General features: G+C 39.4%; 1 protein-coding gene across 1 annotated transcript; it reads right to left on the bottom strand.

Moving 5' to 3' along the window:
• Positions 1 to 20,057, bottom strand: LOC132988312 (transmembrane protein 164). Its single transcript, XM_061055644.1, has 6 exons — positions 19,178 to 20,057; positions 8,673 to 8,722; positions 6,186 to 6,252; positions 4,110 to 4,188; positions 2,514 to 2,614; positions 1 to 1,479 (listed from the first exon to the last, which is right to left on the bottom strand). The coding sequence occupies exons 1-6, from the start codon at positions 19,613 to 19,615 to the stop codon at positions 1,273 to 1,275; spliced, it is 942 nt and encodes a 313-aa protein (XP_060911627.1). The 5' UTR covers positions 19,616 to 20,057; the 3' UTR covers positions 1 to 1,272.
• Between the last annotated feature and the right edge of the window lie 252 nt (positions 20,058 to 20,309).

Genomic DNA, 20,309 nt, shown 5'->3' with positions numbered 1-20,309 from the left:
TTCAACTGAAATCACTTTTATTGTCAATACAGCACATACACTTGAACCCAGAGAAATACAAAAGTGTGTCTCTTCCCTTCTTAACAGTGACATACAGTATATGCTACATTAATACACACACACACACTCACCCCCCTCACTCTTGAAATGATATATACCCTGGCTGAAATACAGTATTCTAATTACCAATGCTAGCTAATACTTTCTTTCCATTGGGTAGTCATTAAATGACCAAAAGTGACTTCATGCAGATCATCTGATGCATGTTTTTTTTTCTGTTTTTTTTTTTTTTTTTTTTATACAAAACTGAGACGATGACTTGTCACAGTTGCTGTGGTGGCGTGAATTCAGGATTAATGTGAGGATCAGGGAACTATTTCAAGTTTTGTGATTTCTGTTTTCCAGCTCAGACATTTAATGTTTCATATCGACCATCACATTCATATTGACGGTGCTTACAAGTGTGTACTACGTGATTATGGTCTGATGTCACAATAAAAAAAACCCAACATAAACAGAACCTCATTTTAGAAGTTACAACAACATCCCAGTGTACATCCTCATCATCTCTTTCAATCTCAGCATGTAAATCATCCTCGTGTCCCCTGATTATCACACTTGGAATGATCTGAGTGGGCTGGTGACAGAAATGAAAAAAGAGGTAACTGTGCGTAATGTAGCAAAAGGTGGGAACAGAAGGACGCCATAAATAAGTTTCTCTTTTCAGTCAACATGAAGTAGGCAGTCGAACGTGTGAAACCAAAACGCTCTTGCTATAAACAAGCAACAACAGCTCACACTCAAGACGCACTTGAGACAAAAACTGGCAGCGTTACCCTCTATAACATATGAAGAAGTGTAACACTACCACATAAAGAACTGAAAGTGTAACAACAGCACATCTGTCGTGACATCTGGGTGACTTCTATTTGTCCTTGAATTTTACATTTACAAAAAGGCATCTTAAGAAATCTCCCCAAATTCACTTACATTTTTCAGGTAATGGTATTTCCAAAATTAGAAAAAGAAAAAATCTTTCCCTCACCATGTTGCTACCGACCAGCCTTCAAATGTCTAATGTGTTTGTGCATGCAAGCCGAAGACAACACTAAAATGACACATCGATTCACTTATCCTGAAATGCTCACTTATTTCAGTTAAAGTGATCTTAAAAAAGATGCTTTAAAATGGTGATCTAAAAAAGAAAAGAAAAGAGAGAGCAGGCATTCAGGATGAAAGGCGTGGTCCGTCTGTGTGCGTCTTCCAGGATATTCAGTCGACTTTCTTGCTGCGCAACCGGAGCGTGTCCAGCACGGATCTGCAGACGGAGCCCGTGTGCTGTGAGAGGAGTGTGAGGACCTTCCCGTGCATGAGGGTCAGGAGGGTCTGGTGGCCCGCCGCCCACACTCGGTACCACGGGCCGTAGAAAGGGTCAGACACGGCCGGACACAACATGTTGTTCAGGTTGACCTCAGTCAGCTAGAGGAGAGACACAGGCAACAGCAATATAATAAGCTAACGCTAAATACACATAATCAGCATCACTTCAATTGACTATTTTTGAACTCTGTCAATCCATTATTTATTAAAGAACTAAACTTGATTTTATCACAGGTGTTTGCACCTATTATTGTAAAGACCTTGGTTTTGAGGGTTTTTAGGATTGTTTAAGATTTGCAGATGATTTAAAACTAAGCCTACCAACATGATGTAATCCTATGCAGAACGGCTGCAGTAAAGAATGACTCTGTGGAGCTTATAATGTTGATTTTTCATAATCTCTTTCAGATATTTGATCCACTGAGGTTCTTTGGGGCCAGTGATGGCTGAAGTGACCACTGCTGGTAACAGTTTCTTCTCTCTCTCTCTCTCTAACAGTTTACTCATGATAGTTTAGATTTAAAACAGATTGAAATGTATTCTTCTGTCAGCCACTACATCTTCATTTTCCAAGAAACTGTCTTTGAAATTGAAGCTGTTTTCTAACTCTAATTGCTATTCACCTCTGCATGACTCACTCCTGCTGCTGCCTCTGATTTGTATATTTGCACAGTGACTGGACAAAATTATAGCATTTGCACTTACAATTGTAACTTCTTTTTGATCATTTTAACTTTATATAATGTGTATTTCTTTAGTGGATCCATTCCAGACTTAAACTTCATCACATTTCATGTAAACAGAAGTATACATCTGTATATCTGCATATATGGGTGTAAATATGTCTGTATGCATGTATCTACGCATTACCAACATGTACTCATTCTCTTGACTAAAGCTTATCTCTTTTTTGTATTGTCAGAAGGGTGTGTAATGAAGTACAGCTTAATCCATGCTAGAATCTGTTTCCATATCCATACAGCTCTCAGATAATGTTTAAAACACATTTTTTTTTACCATTTTAAAGTATTATCTATTCAATCATCATTGTGCTGACAAATGATCACATCATGTGTAGTATGTTCTTTGTACAGTGAGATATCTTAAACGCCCAGCAGGGGGCTCTGTCTCACCAGGCCGAGGAGCTGCAAGAAGACAAAGTGGTAGAGGAACAGGATGCCGGTGGAGAGCAGCGCCCACCCCATGTCCCCCAGAGGCTCCGGCTTGTACACACCTGCAGAGAGGAACACTCTTTAATCACCTGAAGCAGTCTGTGGGTTAAAGAGAGATCAGGAACAAAGAATGCATCTTCTGTGCCAGCTCACACACCAACATCCTTCACCTCCCCGTTCATGTGTTCAGTTATCAAAAGAACACACTCAAGCCACATTAAACCTTTTGACAGGATGTGGTGTCAAACTGGCTTTTCCTGTTTTCTCACTGCTGGCATGTGTTACAGTAATACCAGGGGAAGGTATTTAATGTGCAGCCATTATGTTGGCTCAACAATGAATGTCTTTTTGTGTGGCTGCAGTGTTACATGACTTCTGAACAGTGATGCAGGCAGCAGGCAGAGGTTTGACTACTGTGCTACACCCTTGATTTATCTACATATGTGACATTTGCAGAACTTAGAATGAAATATACTTCTTTAAAAAGCTCCAAACCAAATGTAATCAGTTAGTGTATCTTAACTGTGTTTTCACTTTGTCTTGTTTATTCAGGGTATTTCAAACTTTGATTATTTCCTATAATATTTATTGAGACATGTTATTTAATTATTGCCTCAAAAGACAGACCTGTCAAAGAAAACAGCAGCAAAACTGCAAAGTTACAGACAGAACATTCAATGACTGAAACAGTAAATGGACTTGAGCTTGTATAGCGCTTTTCTAGTCTTCTGACTACTCAAAGCGATTTAACAACGCACGTCACACCTACACATTCACACACTGATGGCCGACGAAGCGGCGGCAGAAATTCGGGGTTAAGTGTCTTGCCAAAGGACACATTGGACATGTTGCTGCAGGAGCTGGGGATCAAACCTTCAACCTTCCTACCAACTGAGCCACAGCTGCCCCTTTTTATGAAATAATTCATAAAAACAAGCGGCGTAAAGTCAACACTTTTTCCACACATTTACATCTAGAAGCTGCCCGGTTCATTCTTTGCCATCTAGCTTTTGCCCCCAAGTGACTCTAAGAGCATCTCTTAGCTGTAAGGATCTGGTTTATGCAGCTGAACGTTGTTCTTAAAGGGACATATTGCACAGTTTGAGGTGCTGTGGGTTACATTTAAAGTTAACTTAAGGAGTCAAACCTTTGCACTGTCTCATATAGGAGTTATAATCTAGGGAGCGGTGAGATTTTGCACTGATATTCAGAGTTTTCCCTAACTGTTGAAAGACTTATAGGTTGGAGAATCTTTACTTTTCCTCTTCAGTTGTTCATAAATCTTTATAACAGACAGTGAGAAAGAATGCAGGTAGTATTTAACCAGCAGCGACAGACAGATCCTGAGCAGCTGACGTCAGCACAAAGAGCCACCTGATCTGAGCAGACAAAGAAGATACTGCAGCAGCTCAGACGTCACTGACCAAACAGGAGTCCATCCAGCATTACAAACAACCTGATATTCTAAGTCCGTGTGGTTGGCTTGTGACAGGTATTTCACTGTGGGTGTCGACGAGAAAGGAGAGAAGTTTGTAATGACTGAAGATCAACACTTACCTCCTTTCCTGAAAAGGTAAAGAGGCACCAGGTACAGCATGGAGTGCTGAATGTAGTAGACCTCCTTCTCGAACGGAAGCTGTGGAGAGAATAAACTGATTCAGCTCTTTATACCACACAGACAGATCCAAACAAAGATTTCATTTGATTAGACCCCCGGGAGATTATTTAGATGTTTTATTGTTTCTATTATAAGATAAAGGAGCAGTAGCTGAACATTTGGGGAATGATATCTGTATATATCCTTAAACCTGTACAACTAAAGGCGTAGTAAGCAGACATACTTCCTGCACTGTGTCGCACTGAACTCAGACCAGCATGCACAACCAGAGCTGACTAGTCTGAGCAGCCAGAAAAAAAACCTGCATGTCTAGGTGTAGTGGGAACCTTCGAGGCACGAGAAGGAGAGGCTGGGCCTAAGAACACCTGGTGCAGGGACCTTGAGTCTGACAGAGCAGACTAACATGGAAACAACAGGAAAGAATGCTCAGGACAGAAAACTCCTGCAGTCCTTGGTCAACGGCCTATGCTCCATAAAGGAGCGATAGGAGTCAGCTAGGTGAAGTTACCAGTAATGTTACCAGTATGTAAAATGTGATCCATACCTATCAGGACAGACATAATGATTTATGAGATTTTATAGGGTACCCAGGGGATCAATAAAGTATTATCCTATCCTTCCCATTCACACACTGACGGCAGAGGTTGCTAAGTAAAGTGACCATCAGAAGTTGAGCTGGGGATCGAACCCCAAAACTTCCGGTTGAAAGACAGCCGCCCCCCCATAACAACTCCATTATGTTTGACTTTGATGCTTAAACAGTAATAGTAGCATCTTTTTTTTACACTTTTGATAGCTTGGGGTGAGTCCGATATCAGAAGTAAAAAAAACAAAAAACAAAAAAAACGCCCTTGCCACTAGAAAGAATTAATGTTAGCCTCTCGTTTCAGAATGGTGTTGTTTTCACAGCAGGTGCTCTCTGTTAACCTAGCCACATCCCAATGGTAGCGATTTGTGCTGCAAAAACTGGTGACCCAACACGGCAACGCTCTGCTGCTGAAGCTGGTTTTAAGATCTGGTAAACGGTGGTCTTGCAGGTTCTCAAAGTTCATCTGCAGTGTTTTTATTGTGAACCTGGAACAATAGCACGAACTTGATGGTAGAAGTGGATTCATATTTAAGATTGTAATTCTTAAACTGTTATGATATCAGTCATTTCAATGAACTTAACATGTGTAACTGTTTAATCTGATCCAGCCACTAAGTTTCTAGAGCTGTAAACCCAACAGAATGTATTTTAATAAAGGTGACACTCTGCAGGTATGACTGTGTTGTTGGCATTATATTTCTTAATTAACAGAATAAAACGGTTTTAAAAGCCCAGCCCATCTCGCCCGCACCATAATAACCCTGCGGGTACCCTGGTTACTTTGACCTTGATTTCAGTTGAGTTGACTTAAATTTGAACTTCTCACTGTTCTCAGTATTCATTCTTCACAGTGCTGGTGTTTCTGCTGTGAAAACTATTTCAACACCTATGCTGTGAGAACATACAATACTCTCCTTGTTGGAGAAAACAGGTTCTTTATCTAACAGGGACGTAGAGTTATGGCAGAAAAACTCTCTTTCCTCTGGTTAGACTTGTTCAGTTCGAGTTCACTGTCACTTTCTTGATGTCATTTAAGCAAATTGAATTTAAAGTAAGTGCATTATCTCCTCTATCTGGTTTCCGTCGGCAGCTGTCAGTAGGAGTCTTTCAAGCAGGCTGAACTGATTTCCTTCACAAAAACAGCAGATTCTCATCATCAGTCAAGCGCAAACTTTCTGCTCCTCGGTCCAACATTTTGTCCTTTACATGGTGGAAGTTATTCTTCAGATTCAGAGTCTAGTAGAAAACTACTGATCAGCAGAATATAAATGTCACAGCTTTACCAAGAGGGAGATTAAATGACAAAAGTAGTCATCCTATACATATCACAGCTAAAGCAATGTAATAAATGTACAACAGAAACAGAACAAGAGAGAAGAAGCCTGAGATGAAGGCTTTAATAAAGACTCAACTTCTTGTTACTTACCAGTCTGGTGTTGACTACAGGGAACATTAAAGCCAGTAAAGCTCCGTTTAACATATGAACCTGCAGCCTGCAAACACACAGAGGGAAGAAAACAATATCAGCAAAACAGAAATTACAAGAACATCTGATAAAACCTGCGTCTCCGGTCACACCCGCCTGAGCCTCAGAGGTAAAATGTTTAACAATGGTGTCTGAGGCAAGACATGATGTAAAAAGAACAAAGTGGACAAAACATCAGAGTCCGCCAAAGGACGCTATGAGGAGAATATTTGCCTTCATATCTATAAATAGTCTTTTTGTAAATTGTCTACACAAATACAGATTGATTGATGCTCTTCTGAATGTGCTGCAGACAGTGCTGAGAAAATTGTATTTAAACTCTGTAGTGAGTGCACACACTCTGTTGAACAAACTTTCTAAATCAACCATAGCATTTTCTTCTGTTGATCTATTCTGGAATAAAAATATTCAGCACAGATCAAATATATAGACCGATACCATTGCATCTATGATGAGCCCATATCAATAAGACAATATTTTTATATAGAATCTCCAGTTCATTATATAATACAGTGTTCAGTCAGTATTTGTTCTTCAGCTGCTTTCATCTGGAGAAACGTTTCTTTTTTTTAAACTACTATTGTTCTGGAGAAGAGCCACAGTATAGAGAAGCACAGGAGCTCATGTGAAGATCTACATACATCCCTTTCGACCGTTTGTTTTGTCAAATGGGCCAAAATAACTGTTGTGACAGCCAAGGTCACTCTGAAAAAAAGCAGTGCTGTAGGAGTGTCGGTTCAAATGAGCCGGGCTGTCACTCCGATCCTTTTTGGGACAACTCTGCTTCATGCAAGTTTAATTTAAACACATCTTTTGATCATGAGAAACCACAAACATTCACTCCTTTTCATGTCATGTTTTTGAAAATATTTAAAAATGGAAATAAAAAAAACATTCAGAGTAGAAGTTTCACTCTATTACACTGTCTGTCGGTACTTTTGAATTTCTCTTCATGTCCCTAACATTTACTGTCAGACATATTCATTTATGTTGGAGCGTTATAGTCAGTTGGGCTTTTACTCTTGATAGCATACATCTCCCTTTATTAGTGCATTATTTTGCCAATTGTTCTGCTGTGACAGGAGGACGTTATATATTTGCGTCTCACAAACTGCTTTGCATGCAGAATTCACAAAAGCAGCTGAAACCAAGACGAGGGATGCTTCATATGTCTCAGAACAGAGGTGGTTTTCTGCTCTTGAAAACAGATGCCAGCAGCACCGTGTTTCTTCAACACAGGCTGATGATTTCAGTGATGCACTGAAGATGGAGATGCATTAATGAGTGAAGGACACACAGTTAGTGACATAAACGGAGACTACAGTACAGTTTGTTTCATCTTCCTTTAAATCTCTACATTCAGTCATGTTTTTAGAAATGATCACTGAGCTTGAGAAAAAAATCCTGAAAGTCTAGTTCAACCAAACTTAACCTTTAAACAATGAATAGTCCATTATTTCTTACATATTGCAAATTTAAGGCCTGATACTGACACCCCTGTTATATTAGGGGCTGAATGGTGACGTGATGTTCCTGCCCCTGATCTGCTCTAGGAGGTAGTAATAAAGGCGTAATGGGGTGTAGACAGTGGCAATTTATAACATCAGAGGCTACAGGAAGGAGGAGTGCTGTGTGTGTGTGCCTGTCTGAGTGTGTGTGAATGTAAAGCTCCCACTGTGTGTATACACACTGTGCCTCTTTTTCTTCTGCAGCACCGTAAGACAATGTAAAACGTCATCTTGGGACACCAATAATACGTTATGCTGATACGATGTATAAATACAAAGGTGTTGTGATGAGGGCAGAATTTGGTTATGGTGCTGTTGTGGAACCGTCCAAACAACATGGTTCTTCATCCTGATCTAAAGATAAATGATACTTTTCTGAACCTATTCAAAAGTATTTTGGTTTCAAAATATGACAAAGTCACTTTACTCACATTAAATCACTTCTTTAAGGTCATTTCAGGTGAGACACAGCTACAGTACCTTGATAAAACTGTCACCACTCCCTGCAGCTGTTCACCGTGACTCCCCTGGGCACCAGAGAGTGACCCTACCCGTATTGATTTCTGAGTGAATGTAACGTTCTGTTCCCTCTGGCAAAAACAAGGATATTCTCCTGAATAATTAGCTGTCCAGACCAGAGGACAGAAAACTATAAACCCGACAAATTCATTACCATAAAAGCAGTGTGGAAACCCAATTAACACTCCAGAAGCCTGCATGTAATAACAATTAAAGTGGTGATTGCTTTTATATGACTATAAAATCAGGGGTTGAATTTGGTCCGTCTGCCTAATCATTTTGGGTTGAATTCAAGATTTGCGTTTCTAACAGGTTGGAGGTTTAAACGGAAGACGAGATAAACCATGACATCTATAGTACCAAAATAAATTCTTCAAACAGCAGGGTTAAATCTACTCACCTAAATACAACCATTGCTGTTTTACATGGCGGACAGGCCAGCAGGAAGATCTGTTAAAAGAAAAACACACAGGTTTAAAATCACATTAAACTCACAGTCATTATTATGAAACAGTTTGAATGCTTCGAGTGCTTCAAGCGCTTGGTTGTGTAAGTAAGGAAAATAAAGAGAATTTTATTAAACAATAAGAGCAGGAGGCTGGAACAGAGAGTCCCACAGGTGACTTTAAAGTGCTTCAAATAAGAAAACAAAATGCTGAGTTAAGATGGGACCCATGAGGACGGTTCAACAATCAGAGGCAGGATTTGAAAGCATGGAAATAGCTGCCACATATTGGCATTTTTGTGTTTTATTGCCTGATTTGTATTCATTCAAACAATCTGAGCAGGATTGCTTATGAAAGAGGGAGAAGGAAAATAATCAATTTTTTGTTAGAGTCCGGCAGGGAGAGGGCCGTGAATAAATCCTGAATGATTCTCATCAGCTAAGTGTTGCCAGTCCTCACATGCCTTTTTGAACATTATGATCAAGACTGGTACAAATGAAAACCTTGGACTTCAGAGTCAAAGTTACATTTAAAGCAGAATCACAAATGATTCACCAAAAGTCTTCAAACATCAACAGCTTGTTCTTGTTCACAGCTCTGATTTCATTTAACATGAAACAGCATATGTAAAGTTTGAAAATGTGTTTTCCTCTGTCAAAAGCTTTTTTTTTTAATAAAAAAAGATGCTTTGCAATTAAATGAGAATTCAGGTCACAATGTGTATCCCAGTTATTCATCTCCTCTTTGCTCAGTGACTGTTGAGGCCCGGAGGAAACTGCAAACATGGATTGCTTCAAAACGCCAACTGACACAGGAAAGAAGTTGGTTTGCCTGGAAGGCAGCGGCTGCAGAAAACATAACAAGAAAGCAATTTACTGTGGATCTGTTGTACAACCGCACACTGGCCCGGGGTTATGTCTGAGGGATTGATCTGCTGTGCACCTTTCAGCTCATATTAACCTGCACTGTGAACAAAAATGAAAGTTTGTTTTCACAGTTTGTTTCACTGTCGCCCTCTGTACCGAACAAATGCTTTAAGCCCAGGACAGGATCAACTGAATATACTGCTGAACTTTTAAATACATGCAGACTTTTCCAAATCCTTTTTTTAAATCTACTTTGTAAAACAGAGTTTTGATGAGTCTTTAATGATCATATGAATAGCGCTCAGTAGTGTGGTTCCGAAAGTAAAAATCCAATTCATTTTCTCCATCGCTGATTATTTGCCATAATGTCATAACTATCCAAGGTAGACTGACCACGAGCTACCTGTTTGTAAACGATGGTTTATGCTCCTGTAGGAGACACAAGTTCATACGATATCAACCTCGTTTGAAGAAAAACATGGTTTATTCACGATATCTGGGAAAAGAACTACACTACCCACGATCATAGAGTGTCACAGCGACGTCTCTGATTGGAGGAGCTTGCTGTTACCATGGCAATGTTTTCGCCCCTGGGCACCAAATGCGAACGGATAGTTAGGCTAGCAGGCTACCTGGAAGTTAGCTAACATGAACAGTATTAATAATCTTTTTATGCAGCAGTGAATGTAGTTTCTATATTCAACAACACAAACTACAACATAGTACAAGACGCATATTAACAGTATGAACACTGTACCAACTATAAAGTTACATTTAAGAAGAAATGGTAACATTCACAAAGGATTATGTGAAAGGTAGTTCCTTGACTCAGGACGAAAATCATGTACCGTCTTGTACTATCGCCTTTTCCTCAGTTTTTTCATGCCGTTTTGGCGCCAAATGCACTATAGTCACGAGTATTGGGGTCGCTGGTTTTGAAAAAGTTGTTGTCACTGGTAAGATCTATTCTAGAGAAATAAAAGTCACTGTTGTTAGAAAAGCTGACAGGTGTGCTTCTTACATCTTTACAACTCTTTTCAGAGAATTCTCACTGTCAGACAATCCTTTGTTTTATGTCAGACTTCAAACTAATCATTCATTGCTCTCTTTTATTGAGGCCCAAATAGCTAATTATGAGAAGAAGTAAATAGAAAAAAGACATTATGAAATAAAGAACTAAATTCTAGCACAACCATTATTGAAATAATAAAAACTTAATTCATTATAATGAAAAATCCCCATTCACTCAAAACACTGTTTTTTTTATGTGTTATTCTGGTTTTCAGGCGAGCCTTTTATTTAAGGTCAACTTTATTTTCACTCCGCCACCAGTCATGACAATGTTGTCACCGCCCTCTCACCTTTCAGACCCTCTCATGCCCCCGTGCCTCAAAGCTAGCACGCTCAACAACTGCACCCAAATGTTGCCCGTTAGCTCCCGTTAACACAATGTCAAAGTTGTTCTGAATCATAATAAAACACTGTCTCTGCTCTTTGATGCTGCGTAATGAGCCAAACTCACAACCCTGCTCAGCTCAGTGAGCCAGCTAGGTAGGAATTATATGCAGCCTTGTTAGGCTAAATGATTGAAAGAAACGCAGCTTTCTGTGTTGTTGTGGAGAAGCAGCTTGATAGTTGATTCAGAGTGACTCTGACATTGATGTTTCTCCAGATAACAGCAGATTCACAGGCTATATGTTGCAGCAGATGTTAAGTCTGCTTACTAAAAGGCTGGTTAGGACATGTGATATAAAACAGTGTGAAGAAATAAAGGTGTTGGAAACTGAAAGAAATAAAGACTCTTGACAGAAAAAAAGTATATGTAATTTTAAACAAATCCTATAAAACAATGTCACAAATTCATGTCTAGTGTACATTATTACAATTTATCTAAATGAGTTTCCCATCTGTACCTATTTGTTTACTTAACATAAAAGCATGTTAGAGCTCGACTCCTGCAACATGAAAACATCCTAAAAATAAGTTGGTGGTATTTTATTGTTGTCGACATTTTCAGTATTATCGACCCTGATATGCTTTTTGAATGGCATTTAGGCAATATGTAAATCTACTGGCTGATGGAAAGTGTTGCATTTAATCCAATTGATGGAAGTGGGAATATGCCTCCCAGTTTTTACAATAATTGAAGTCTGAGCTCCTAGGGGCGCTGATGGCCTAGCAGCTAGGTTGCTCTCCATGTGCGGAGGCTATAGTCCTCTAAGTGGGGGCCCGGGTTCAGGCCGGACCTGAAGCTCCTTTCCCAGATTTCCTTCTCTATTCACTGTCTTGTAAAAATAAAGGCATGAAAAAAGACACACGCATACAGTCTAAAGTGCAGCAGTGACTTTCTTAATGCATTTTCAATCTCTACACAAAATGGACTCAAAAATGGATCAGTTGTAAATGAGTCCACATGTTGTTCCTCTCCATAAGGACTGGTGTGACTAGTTGGTGCTTGTTGGCCCACTAACTAATCAAATCATCCAATTGTCACTGTTGACACACAAACTAAGCCTATTCCATCATATGTCTGAGCTAATCTGATCCAAAAGGCCACTTCAGTCTGGAACCAGGACTAATCCCTGTGTGGGCTGCGGGCCCAGGAGGTCCTGATCTTATTTATACTGTAGGTGAGAAACACTGCTTAAGCATAATCCAGTGCTGCATAGATTAGAATTGGAAATCCTGGGCTTCTTATAGAAACATCACACATGGTAATTTGAACGTCTTTGAATATAAAATATACAGATTTAGATGATAAAAAAGTGTCATCTTAATGGTTTGATCTACTCTTAGAAATGTGGAAAAGCTGATAAAATCCTTCAAATAATTGGAAAACTAAATCCAAACATCTGAGATTCAAACACCTTATCAAATAGATGCATTTTATGTTTGCATGCTGTTGTTTGACCCGGACTTTCCTGCATTCCTCTAGATGATGTGGATAAAAGAGCAGCTACTTCCTGCCGTGTGCTTTTACTGTCCTGCCTGTAAAATTGTGTTGAGTCTGCTGCATGTTGAACAGATGTGACTTCCAATAAAATCAACCCACAAAAAAAGGTTTAAAGGAACAGGACACTCAAATTTGTAGCTAAATATCTGCTGGTTGTACTTGTAGTCTTAACAGCGACAGTTGATAATGGCTTCAAAGTTGTTTGTTTGTTTTTTAAACAGTTTGTTTAGTGAATTTAAATGCTGATGTGTGTGTTACAGTCATTAAGCTTGTTTGTGCTGACTGCAGGGGACTTCATGACTAAGTATGTAGTGCTGAACAGTAAAGGAAGGTGTCAGGTGAAACATGGACATTTGGATGATTTATGCCACCAACAAGTTTTCTAAACGTCAAAGAAAAATATGATATACTGTATATTGTATCTGTTGAATATTTCGGTGCAGTGGGGAACTTAAAGGTCAGCAACGCTTGAGTTTAATTATGATGACAGCCTGTTTTGTTTTTCTTGGAGTTTCTGAATCAATTTGATCATTTTAAAGGAAAAAGCCACTTTTACTTTGGCTCTGTTGGGTTGAACTTAAAATATACCCTGTGTGCGGTGTTTGAGGATGAACATCAGAAAGTTGTTTCCACTGTCAGGTCAAGTGAAATGGATTCATACAGTGCAATTCATTCAACAAGAGCGTGCCGTGATGTCCTCATGATTTTGTTTTTATATTCAGGCTGTACTGTGCTTGGCTGCTAGAAGCTTCGACTATCGATACTACTGGGCTAGACTGAGAAAAATTCTTCTTGCTGTTATTAATGTTTTCTGTAACTTCACGTGCCTTGCAGAGGTCATGTTAATTTCAATAGAGTGAAATGGAAATGCTTCACACACACTCACAAACACGTCTCTATCATTTCCCCATCCAGTAAAGAAGGAAACTGTGTGACATCTAATCTAATATTTCTTGCTCTTGCTGCATGTTTACATTTAATCACAAACTAACTTGTTCCAAACCTCAACAGAGCTTCAGCAGGTTGCAGTGACAAAACTAAATGATAAAGTCATATGAAGTCATATTAACACCTTTAAAGACTCACTTCATCACTGTACAAAAACCTTAAGGCTACGTTAATAGTCCAGCCCTGACAATACATATGCATGTGGCAGGTCAACACGACTTGACTTTGTTGTGGCAGTATAAAAGGAACAATACATTTTACAATACAAATTTATGTGGCGTGTCATCATCTTGCCTGTTTCCTGACGCGGATGTGCTCACAGGAAGTAGCCTAGATCAGTGCCCTATTTCTTAACCTTAGAAAGGATGACAGTTGGTTTCAAAACTAGTCAATAATCTAACTGAAATAACAGATAGTGTGCACAAGACAGCCCACACAACAACAAAATACAGGAGCATTATAAGACTGGAAATGAAAACGCACAATTCAAGGTTGGATATTAGGGATAGTTTGGGCTGTTTTGTTGCAGATTTAAGGTCCCTAGAAAAGATGTCCTTATATGTGGCAAACATGCTTTTTATGATCAGGACATTGGACCATTGAAAAAAGTTATTAAAGAATGGGTACGAGACGGTGCGAGTAAAGCTATATGACTGTTTTTATGATCTTCAAGCACTAGAGGAAAACTACCTCTGCAAGGAAAAGATCAATGACCTCCTTATTGTCAGACAACACTCATTACTGATAAGCCATACTTCCTTTTTTACAAGGGCAGCCATTGAGTAATACAGTAAAGTGTTTTCAGTGTAAACTAAATGACAGAGTCAACAGTCTGTTGAACACGAGTGCCGTGGCTGCAGCAGATAAATGTGGCTATATTTAACGATAATGCTGATACCGTAGTCTGCTGCATTGATAGTGAATGTTTGCTGCACACTTGTTAACAGCATGGCACGTCAATTTATAGCCAAGCACTCAGCCCATGGAGAAAAGACAAAGCACACAGTCTTTATGTTCACTGCCGCAGTGTGCGTCCAGGCAGTATTTTAAAGTCCTGTTAAACCCATTCAAAAACACGGAAGCAGCGAACGAGCATCAGAGTCAGCTGCTATGATGACATTTAGCCTTTAAATTCCAGTATATCAATGCTACATGTAGTTTGACATATTCACGGTATCAACAAAAAAGCAGAGAAAAACATATTCAATAGAACCATAATTATTATTCTCATGCAGAGACTGGACTGCACGCACACATACAGCCTATAGTCATGCCCTGGTCTCTCAAATTAATTTTCTTGAATATTTCCTGCTGCGTTTTCACATGGGCTCACCCTGACTTCATTCTTTATCCGTTTGTGTTCACTGTACAGCTCGCCCTGAAAATTTCAGGAAGCTCTCAGGAGTTTTGTGCATTTGTGAATGCACCGTGTTACATTCTACCTCGAGTCGGATGTTGACAAATCAGTCGATCGGGGTTGCAATGCCACTCTCTGAAAGTTGAGAAGTTGTTGAATGGATTACATTTGTTGTAAGTGTTAATTGCTTGAACTAAGTTCAGTCCATTCACCATTTACTTTGCATGTAAAACAGCTTTTGGTTGTATTGTACCACAGAGGATTCTTTTTCTTGACTTTTCATTGTGAAGTAAATGTTATGTGCACAAAGCAATGGATAATGACCAATGGTATTATTGGATCTCTATAGGCCGTGTTTTAAGTATTTAGTTCTGTCTGCCACTGGGTACCATGAAAATAAATGCTTGTATTAAAAAAACAAAAGGAGGTGCATTAAAGGAATGGTAGACGTTTGAAGAACAGGGGGACACTTTGGAAACACTTCCAGCTAAAGGAAAAGAGAACAGGGGAAAATAAGTGCAAACTCAGGGCACTTGCACTTGAGAGGGGGACCAAACGGACATTTAGTTGGCTTCTTTCTTTATTTAAACTTTATTTCTTAAGTGGTTCTCACAAGTTAATGTAACACAAAGTGCTTCACACAAAAGTGTCCATCATCCATAACTGTATGTCTTCAATGCAGCTAAATGGGCCATCTTTATTTGACCTAAGTCACCTAGGAGACACCCCAACATAGAGCTGTATGTCATCAGCATAACCATGTTAAATGGATTCCATGTCTATTGAGTGGTAGCGTGTAAAGGCTAAACAACAACAACATCCATTTACAAAATTTTAGAGACAAATTCATCTACGCTTACCAAAAATGTTCCATTGGTAAAATAAAAATACCAGAAGGGACAGTCAAACTTTAAAGTCAGCCAAAGAAGATTGAGTGATTTTCTTTATCAAAGGCTGTTCTTAAGGTCCCGATACAGAATGATCAAAGATACAAACTAGATCGCCATGTAACAAACATGTCCTCTTGTTGATACTACTGGTATTTACTGTCTTTATCCTTGCATTGAGATCAGTGTTTGAGTTGGAAAGAAAGCTGGAAATAAATCCACTATGTCTAGTGTTGTTGTTGGTTATTAGCCTTTGATGAAAACAAAAAAATATCTGGATTTCTTTTCACAAGGGATGACAAACATAATAATAAAAAGAGAAGTCTTCGCATCCTTTGGTTGAATTTACTAGAAACTATTTGTCCACCCCGGAAATTAAATCTAAATTGCTCCCTTACTAGTCTGCATCAGATAGTTAAGTTGATTTATTTCTTGGTCTTTATCGACAATCAATCTAAGCTTAATAAAGAAAAGTTAAACCCCTGTGGTTTATTTTTGTTATAATTATACCCATAAAGTACAAGGGTAAGCCCATCACATCCTGATTTGACCAGATTGAATCTGTGAGTCGATTTGTTTGTTTATTGAGCCCCGAACACATCCATTAACTCAAATGAAAATGCTTCCTGAAATTGATCAGTGTGTTGGCTTCTGTTCAACATAGAAAAAGAAGTATCAGACATCTGTGTTGTCAGAAGTGGGGCATCCTCTCATCAGTCATCAGACAGTGAACTTTTCACCCTCACAGGGCTCTCATTGCACAGGGTGATGTTTGTTGGCCTGGTGTTTTTGATTCTTAAGTCAAATCTGTAGCTGACTCCATGCATTATTTTACACCTAAATATATTTTAATTACAACTACTACATCGAGGAGCCATGGCAGCCTAAATTTAAAAAAAATGTGTTAAATCTCATACAAAATGTGTATTTTGTTTGTGCAGCAAGGTTTCCTTCATTAATGTGTGTTCAGTCTGTTACGATCATAAGCTATGGAGGAAGCAACCGTATTCAGTGAATTTAATAATAGTATTGGACACTGGTGCATAATTTAGTCAGGTCTATTGAAGAGTTCCAGCAAACAGGCTGCTGTATAATGACACTGCAGAGACAGCAACAACACAGATTAGTGTTACATTCTTTTTAGCAACACTCAGGTGAAAAGGTTGCCTGTGCTGATTATTAAAGGACTGTGCTAACTTCAACTACAGCAACACTTGTCTTTGCACATTACGAGGCCTCTAAAATATGCTCATAATTCTGAACTTATCATTTCCAGATTCACTAATTATGTGCAGAGACAGGAAATAGATCATTGCAGTACTTGTGAGATCTGTGGATTTCCAGCGGCCTTGAAGGCATTAGAAGTTGCACCACACCCCTTTACTGTAAATCCACCAAGTGAGGTCATAGGATGAGTCAATACCATTACTCTTATACACCCATACAAAGAAAATCGCCACAGTTTAACTATCAAATATTCATTAAATATTTAATCTTATTCTACAGAAAAGCTCTGCAGTTGTGCCCATCCAGTCCACAAACATTACTTACACCACACCTATTGTTCCACTTATTTTGTTCTGTTCACATACAGTCAAGCCTCTGGCCCTGTTCTCTGCAACAAATAAACTCCTAGAGCCAATCCCTGCAGAGCTACCCTGTTGGTAGTAAAAACTATTTCCTGTGTCAAAAGTAAAATAGTAATGTTGCAATAAACTGGCACTGTCCACTTCCTCTTCCTTTTTTAAAGCGTACTGTCATTTTCTCAATTTCCTCCTCTGATTACACTCGTCTGCAACCGGACATAAAGAACACATGGATTACATTAACATTGCACACGACCACATGTCAAGGACACCCTGGAACTATAAGACACTTCTTCATCACAGCGAGGCATTTATCAGCATCCACTGTCTATCATGTATTCAGAAATAATCAGAATACATAAATAATACATGCTCTCCATATCTCATTTGACAAAAAACATTATATTGCAGTTGGCAGTGACCCGTTGGCATGAACTGCAGTGTGCAATCATGTCCAGTGAAGGTCAGCCTAGCAGGGGGCGTGAAAAAGAAAACATGCAGGTACAGTATGTACTCATGGCGGCAGAGTGAACAGAGACGGCCTTTGTGTTGTTCTGAACTGTAACCTCTGGATCAAAATGTAAATACAACACTACAACAATGTTGATTTTATTCTCATGTTATACATCAGTCAGACTCTAAACGTACTGCCTTTGCATACAGACTGAACTTCTCCTCAAAAGATTTAAAGCTGTTCATAATAATACCTCCTACATGACAACAAACCATATACAGTAGGTTCAAATCAGAAGACTCCCAGTTCCTGTTGCGTACCTCCAGGGTTTAATTCACCCCAGCACTTTTTTTTCTTTTGTCCTACATCATCAAGACATTTAACAACTATAGTGCCTTACATACTTTTTTAATTGCAAACTAACTATTACTCACTCAGATGTGATTCTGTCATGTTATAAAGTAGGTTCAAATGATCAAAACATTAAATTAAATGTATCATCTCCTCCCTTCTTCTTTACAATTATAGTAGAGCTATATCCCCAGGATTTACTTGTATAACTTTGTTTATTCATTGTTAATGTTTTTTGTGTAAACTAAGGATGTTCACACCTGCCCAAGTTAACAAAGAGTGCCAACTTACTTGATCATCACTTCAGAACATAAATTCATGCATAATGCATGGCCTATACCTCAAGTTTCATTTTCATACCAACAGTACAAAGTTTAAACCTCAGCGAGCACACAATTGGAACATTGCAGAGTAACACAGATTTCAGATTTAAAAGTTACTGTTGAAGTTAAAAAAAAGGAACTTCACTGATAAAGCTCTGCACACTTGGAGTTTGTGTTGGATACAGCGTAGTAAAGTTTGAAAACGAGCAGCACAGGGTATGTTGCCTTCAGCCGTGTACTTAATTGCAATTTGGTCCATCAGTGACTGAAAAGTGTGGCTTTTGCAATTTAAGCACATTTTACCACTGTCTATACAGCATTGAAATGTATCAAGTAGAAATACAATCCAGACTCGTGTTTTTCCATCTGTTTAGTGATAATGTGTAAGGCCATCCTCTCTGTAGTTGAAAAAGTGACACCTAATGTGTGTAAACAATGTACACGCACAAGCAGGATGTTTGCTGTAGAGCTCAAATGATGTATGTGTAACTGTTTCTCAAGGGAAAATAACAATACATAGGTTTATAGGCTACTCTTGTTTCACCCTGTGAGTGAGGTTGATGAAAAAAAAAAGTCAGCTTTTTGTATTTCAGTACAAAGACTCAACACTCCTTCAGTGTGTGTGGATGAAAAGGAAACTTCACAACTCTTCAAATACAATTCTGGGTATAGACACCCTACCTGGGTATTGAACACAGAGATGCGTAGCCTTAGTAACGGTGTTGCATTCTTACCTGAACCATGGTAATGACATGGCAGGGATTCAGCAGGTATATCACAGTCTTGGTGGCGAACTTGAAGCCAACTTCGACTCCAAAAGTCATGCATAGAGCAACCAGCAACAGGTTTTTGCCCAGACTGTCTTCCTTTGCCCTTGTGCAGTCTTTCCCCACCACTTTGAGGTCTTTAGAAAGGTGTATTTTCTTGAGCGCCACGCCGATCTCCAGCAGGGAGATGAGGACCATGATGAGACTTTCACCAATGCGCTGCTGGGGCGCGATGAAGGCGGCACACTCCGGGCCCCCGTTACCCTCAAACTTCGGGTCCACCCCGCCGTAGACCCAGTCCAACAAGCTGTATATGTTATATCTGGACATATTCCTTTTCTCGTGTTGAAAAAGATACGAACAAGATGGGATTAAAGACGTCACACTGACTTCCTGGCGAAACATGAACTGCAAGATTTCCCTGTCGTAGCTTTTCTCGTGGTTGAGAGGTAGACATGTATCCACCGTCGTGGTGTGTTTGAGCTAGCTGAAGACACCAAAACTACCTCACCCGCAGGCGGAGGAGGAACTTCAGCTAGCAGCAGGAGGCAGAAGTGGTCAGGACTACCAGTACAAGCTGCTGCATGTAGGGGGAAGTGCCTCCCTCTTATCTCACGTCCCTTACACAGTTACAAACTCAGCTAGCTAACATTTACAGGCATGAGGCTTCGGCATCATTGGACACATTGAGCTGTGCTATTTACGTCCACCTAGTCATTACAAGCTAGCTGTGGAGCGGTTTCCTGGAGGTTGGGTTAGCGTTTGCTGGCAAATGCACAGGCACGGGTTAGGTAAGGTTGGCTAGCTATGCTACAAAGCTAAGTGTACCTTGTTGAACTGAAGCGGCATTTAGTTTTGAATACCCCGAGTTTTGGCTGCTAGGATTATCAGAAATAACCACAGCCTGTAGGAAATAACATGTGATACATACTGCAGCACAGCTTGCAGTATGTATCACATGTTAAGTAGGAAATTAATTCTAAATTTAAAGAAACTCGATAGATAAGTACAAAAAGTAATTAAAGTAGATTATTTTCGCAGCTTGATTATCCGCCTTGCTGATTACTCAGTTAATGTTGAATCACGGGAATCGAGAAAC

Source organism: Labrus mixtus, chromosome 14 (genome assembly GCF_963584025.1).
Source record: "Labrus mixtus chromosome 14, fLabMix1.1, whole genome shotgun sequence".
Taxonomy (NCBI): Eukaryota; Metazoa; Chordata; class Actinopteri; order Labriformes; family Labridae; genus Labrus; species Labrus mixtus.
The sequence above is the reverse complement of the archived record's forward strand: the minus strand, read 5'-3'. Positions and strand labels throughout refer to the sequence as shown.

What these genes read in the sequence shown, in the direction of transcription:
- LOC132988312 (XM_061055644.1), bottom strand. Translation starts at nt 19,615, where the DNA reads ATGTTTCGCCAGGAAGTCAGTGTGACGTCTTTAATCCCATCTTGTTCG. An exon ending in ACAGCAATGGTTGTATTTAG is followed by an intron (nt 6,253 to 8,672) that starts GTGAGTAGATTT and finishes GTGTGTTTGCAG; the next exon opens with GCTGCAGGTTCATATGTTAA. An exon ending in TCTTGCAGCTCCTCGGCCTG is followed by an intron (nt 1,480 to 2,513) that starts GTGAGACAGAGC and finishes TCTCTCCTCTAG; the next exon opens with CTGACTGAGGTCAACCTGAA.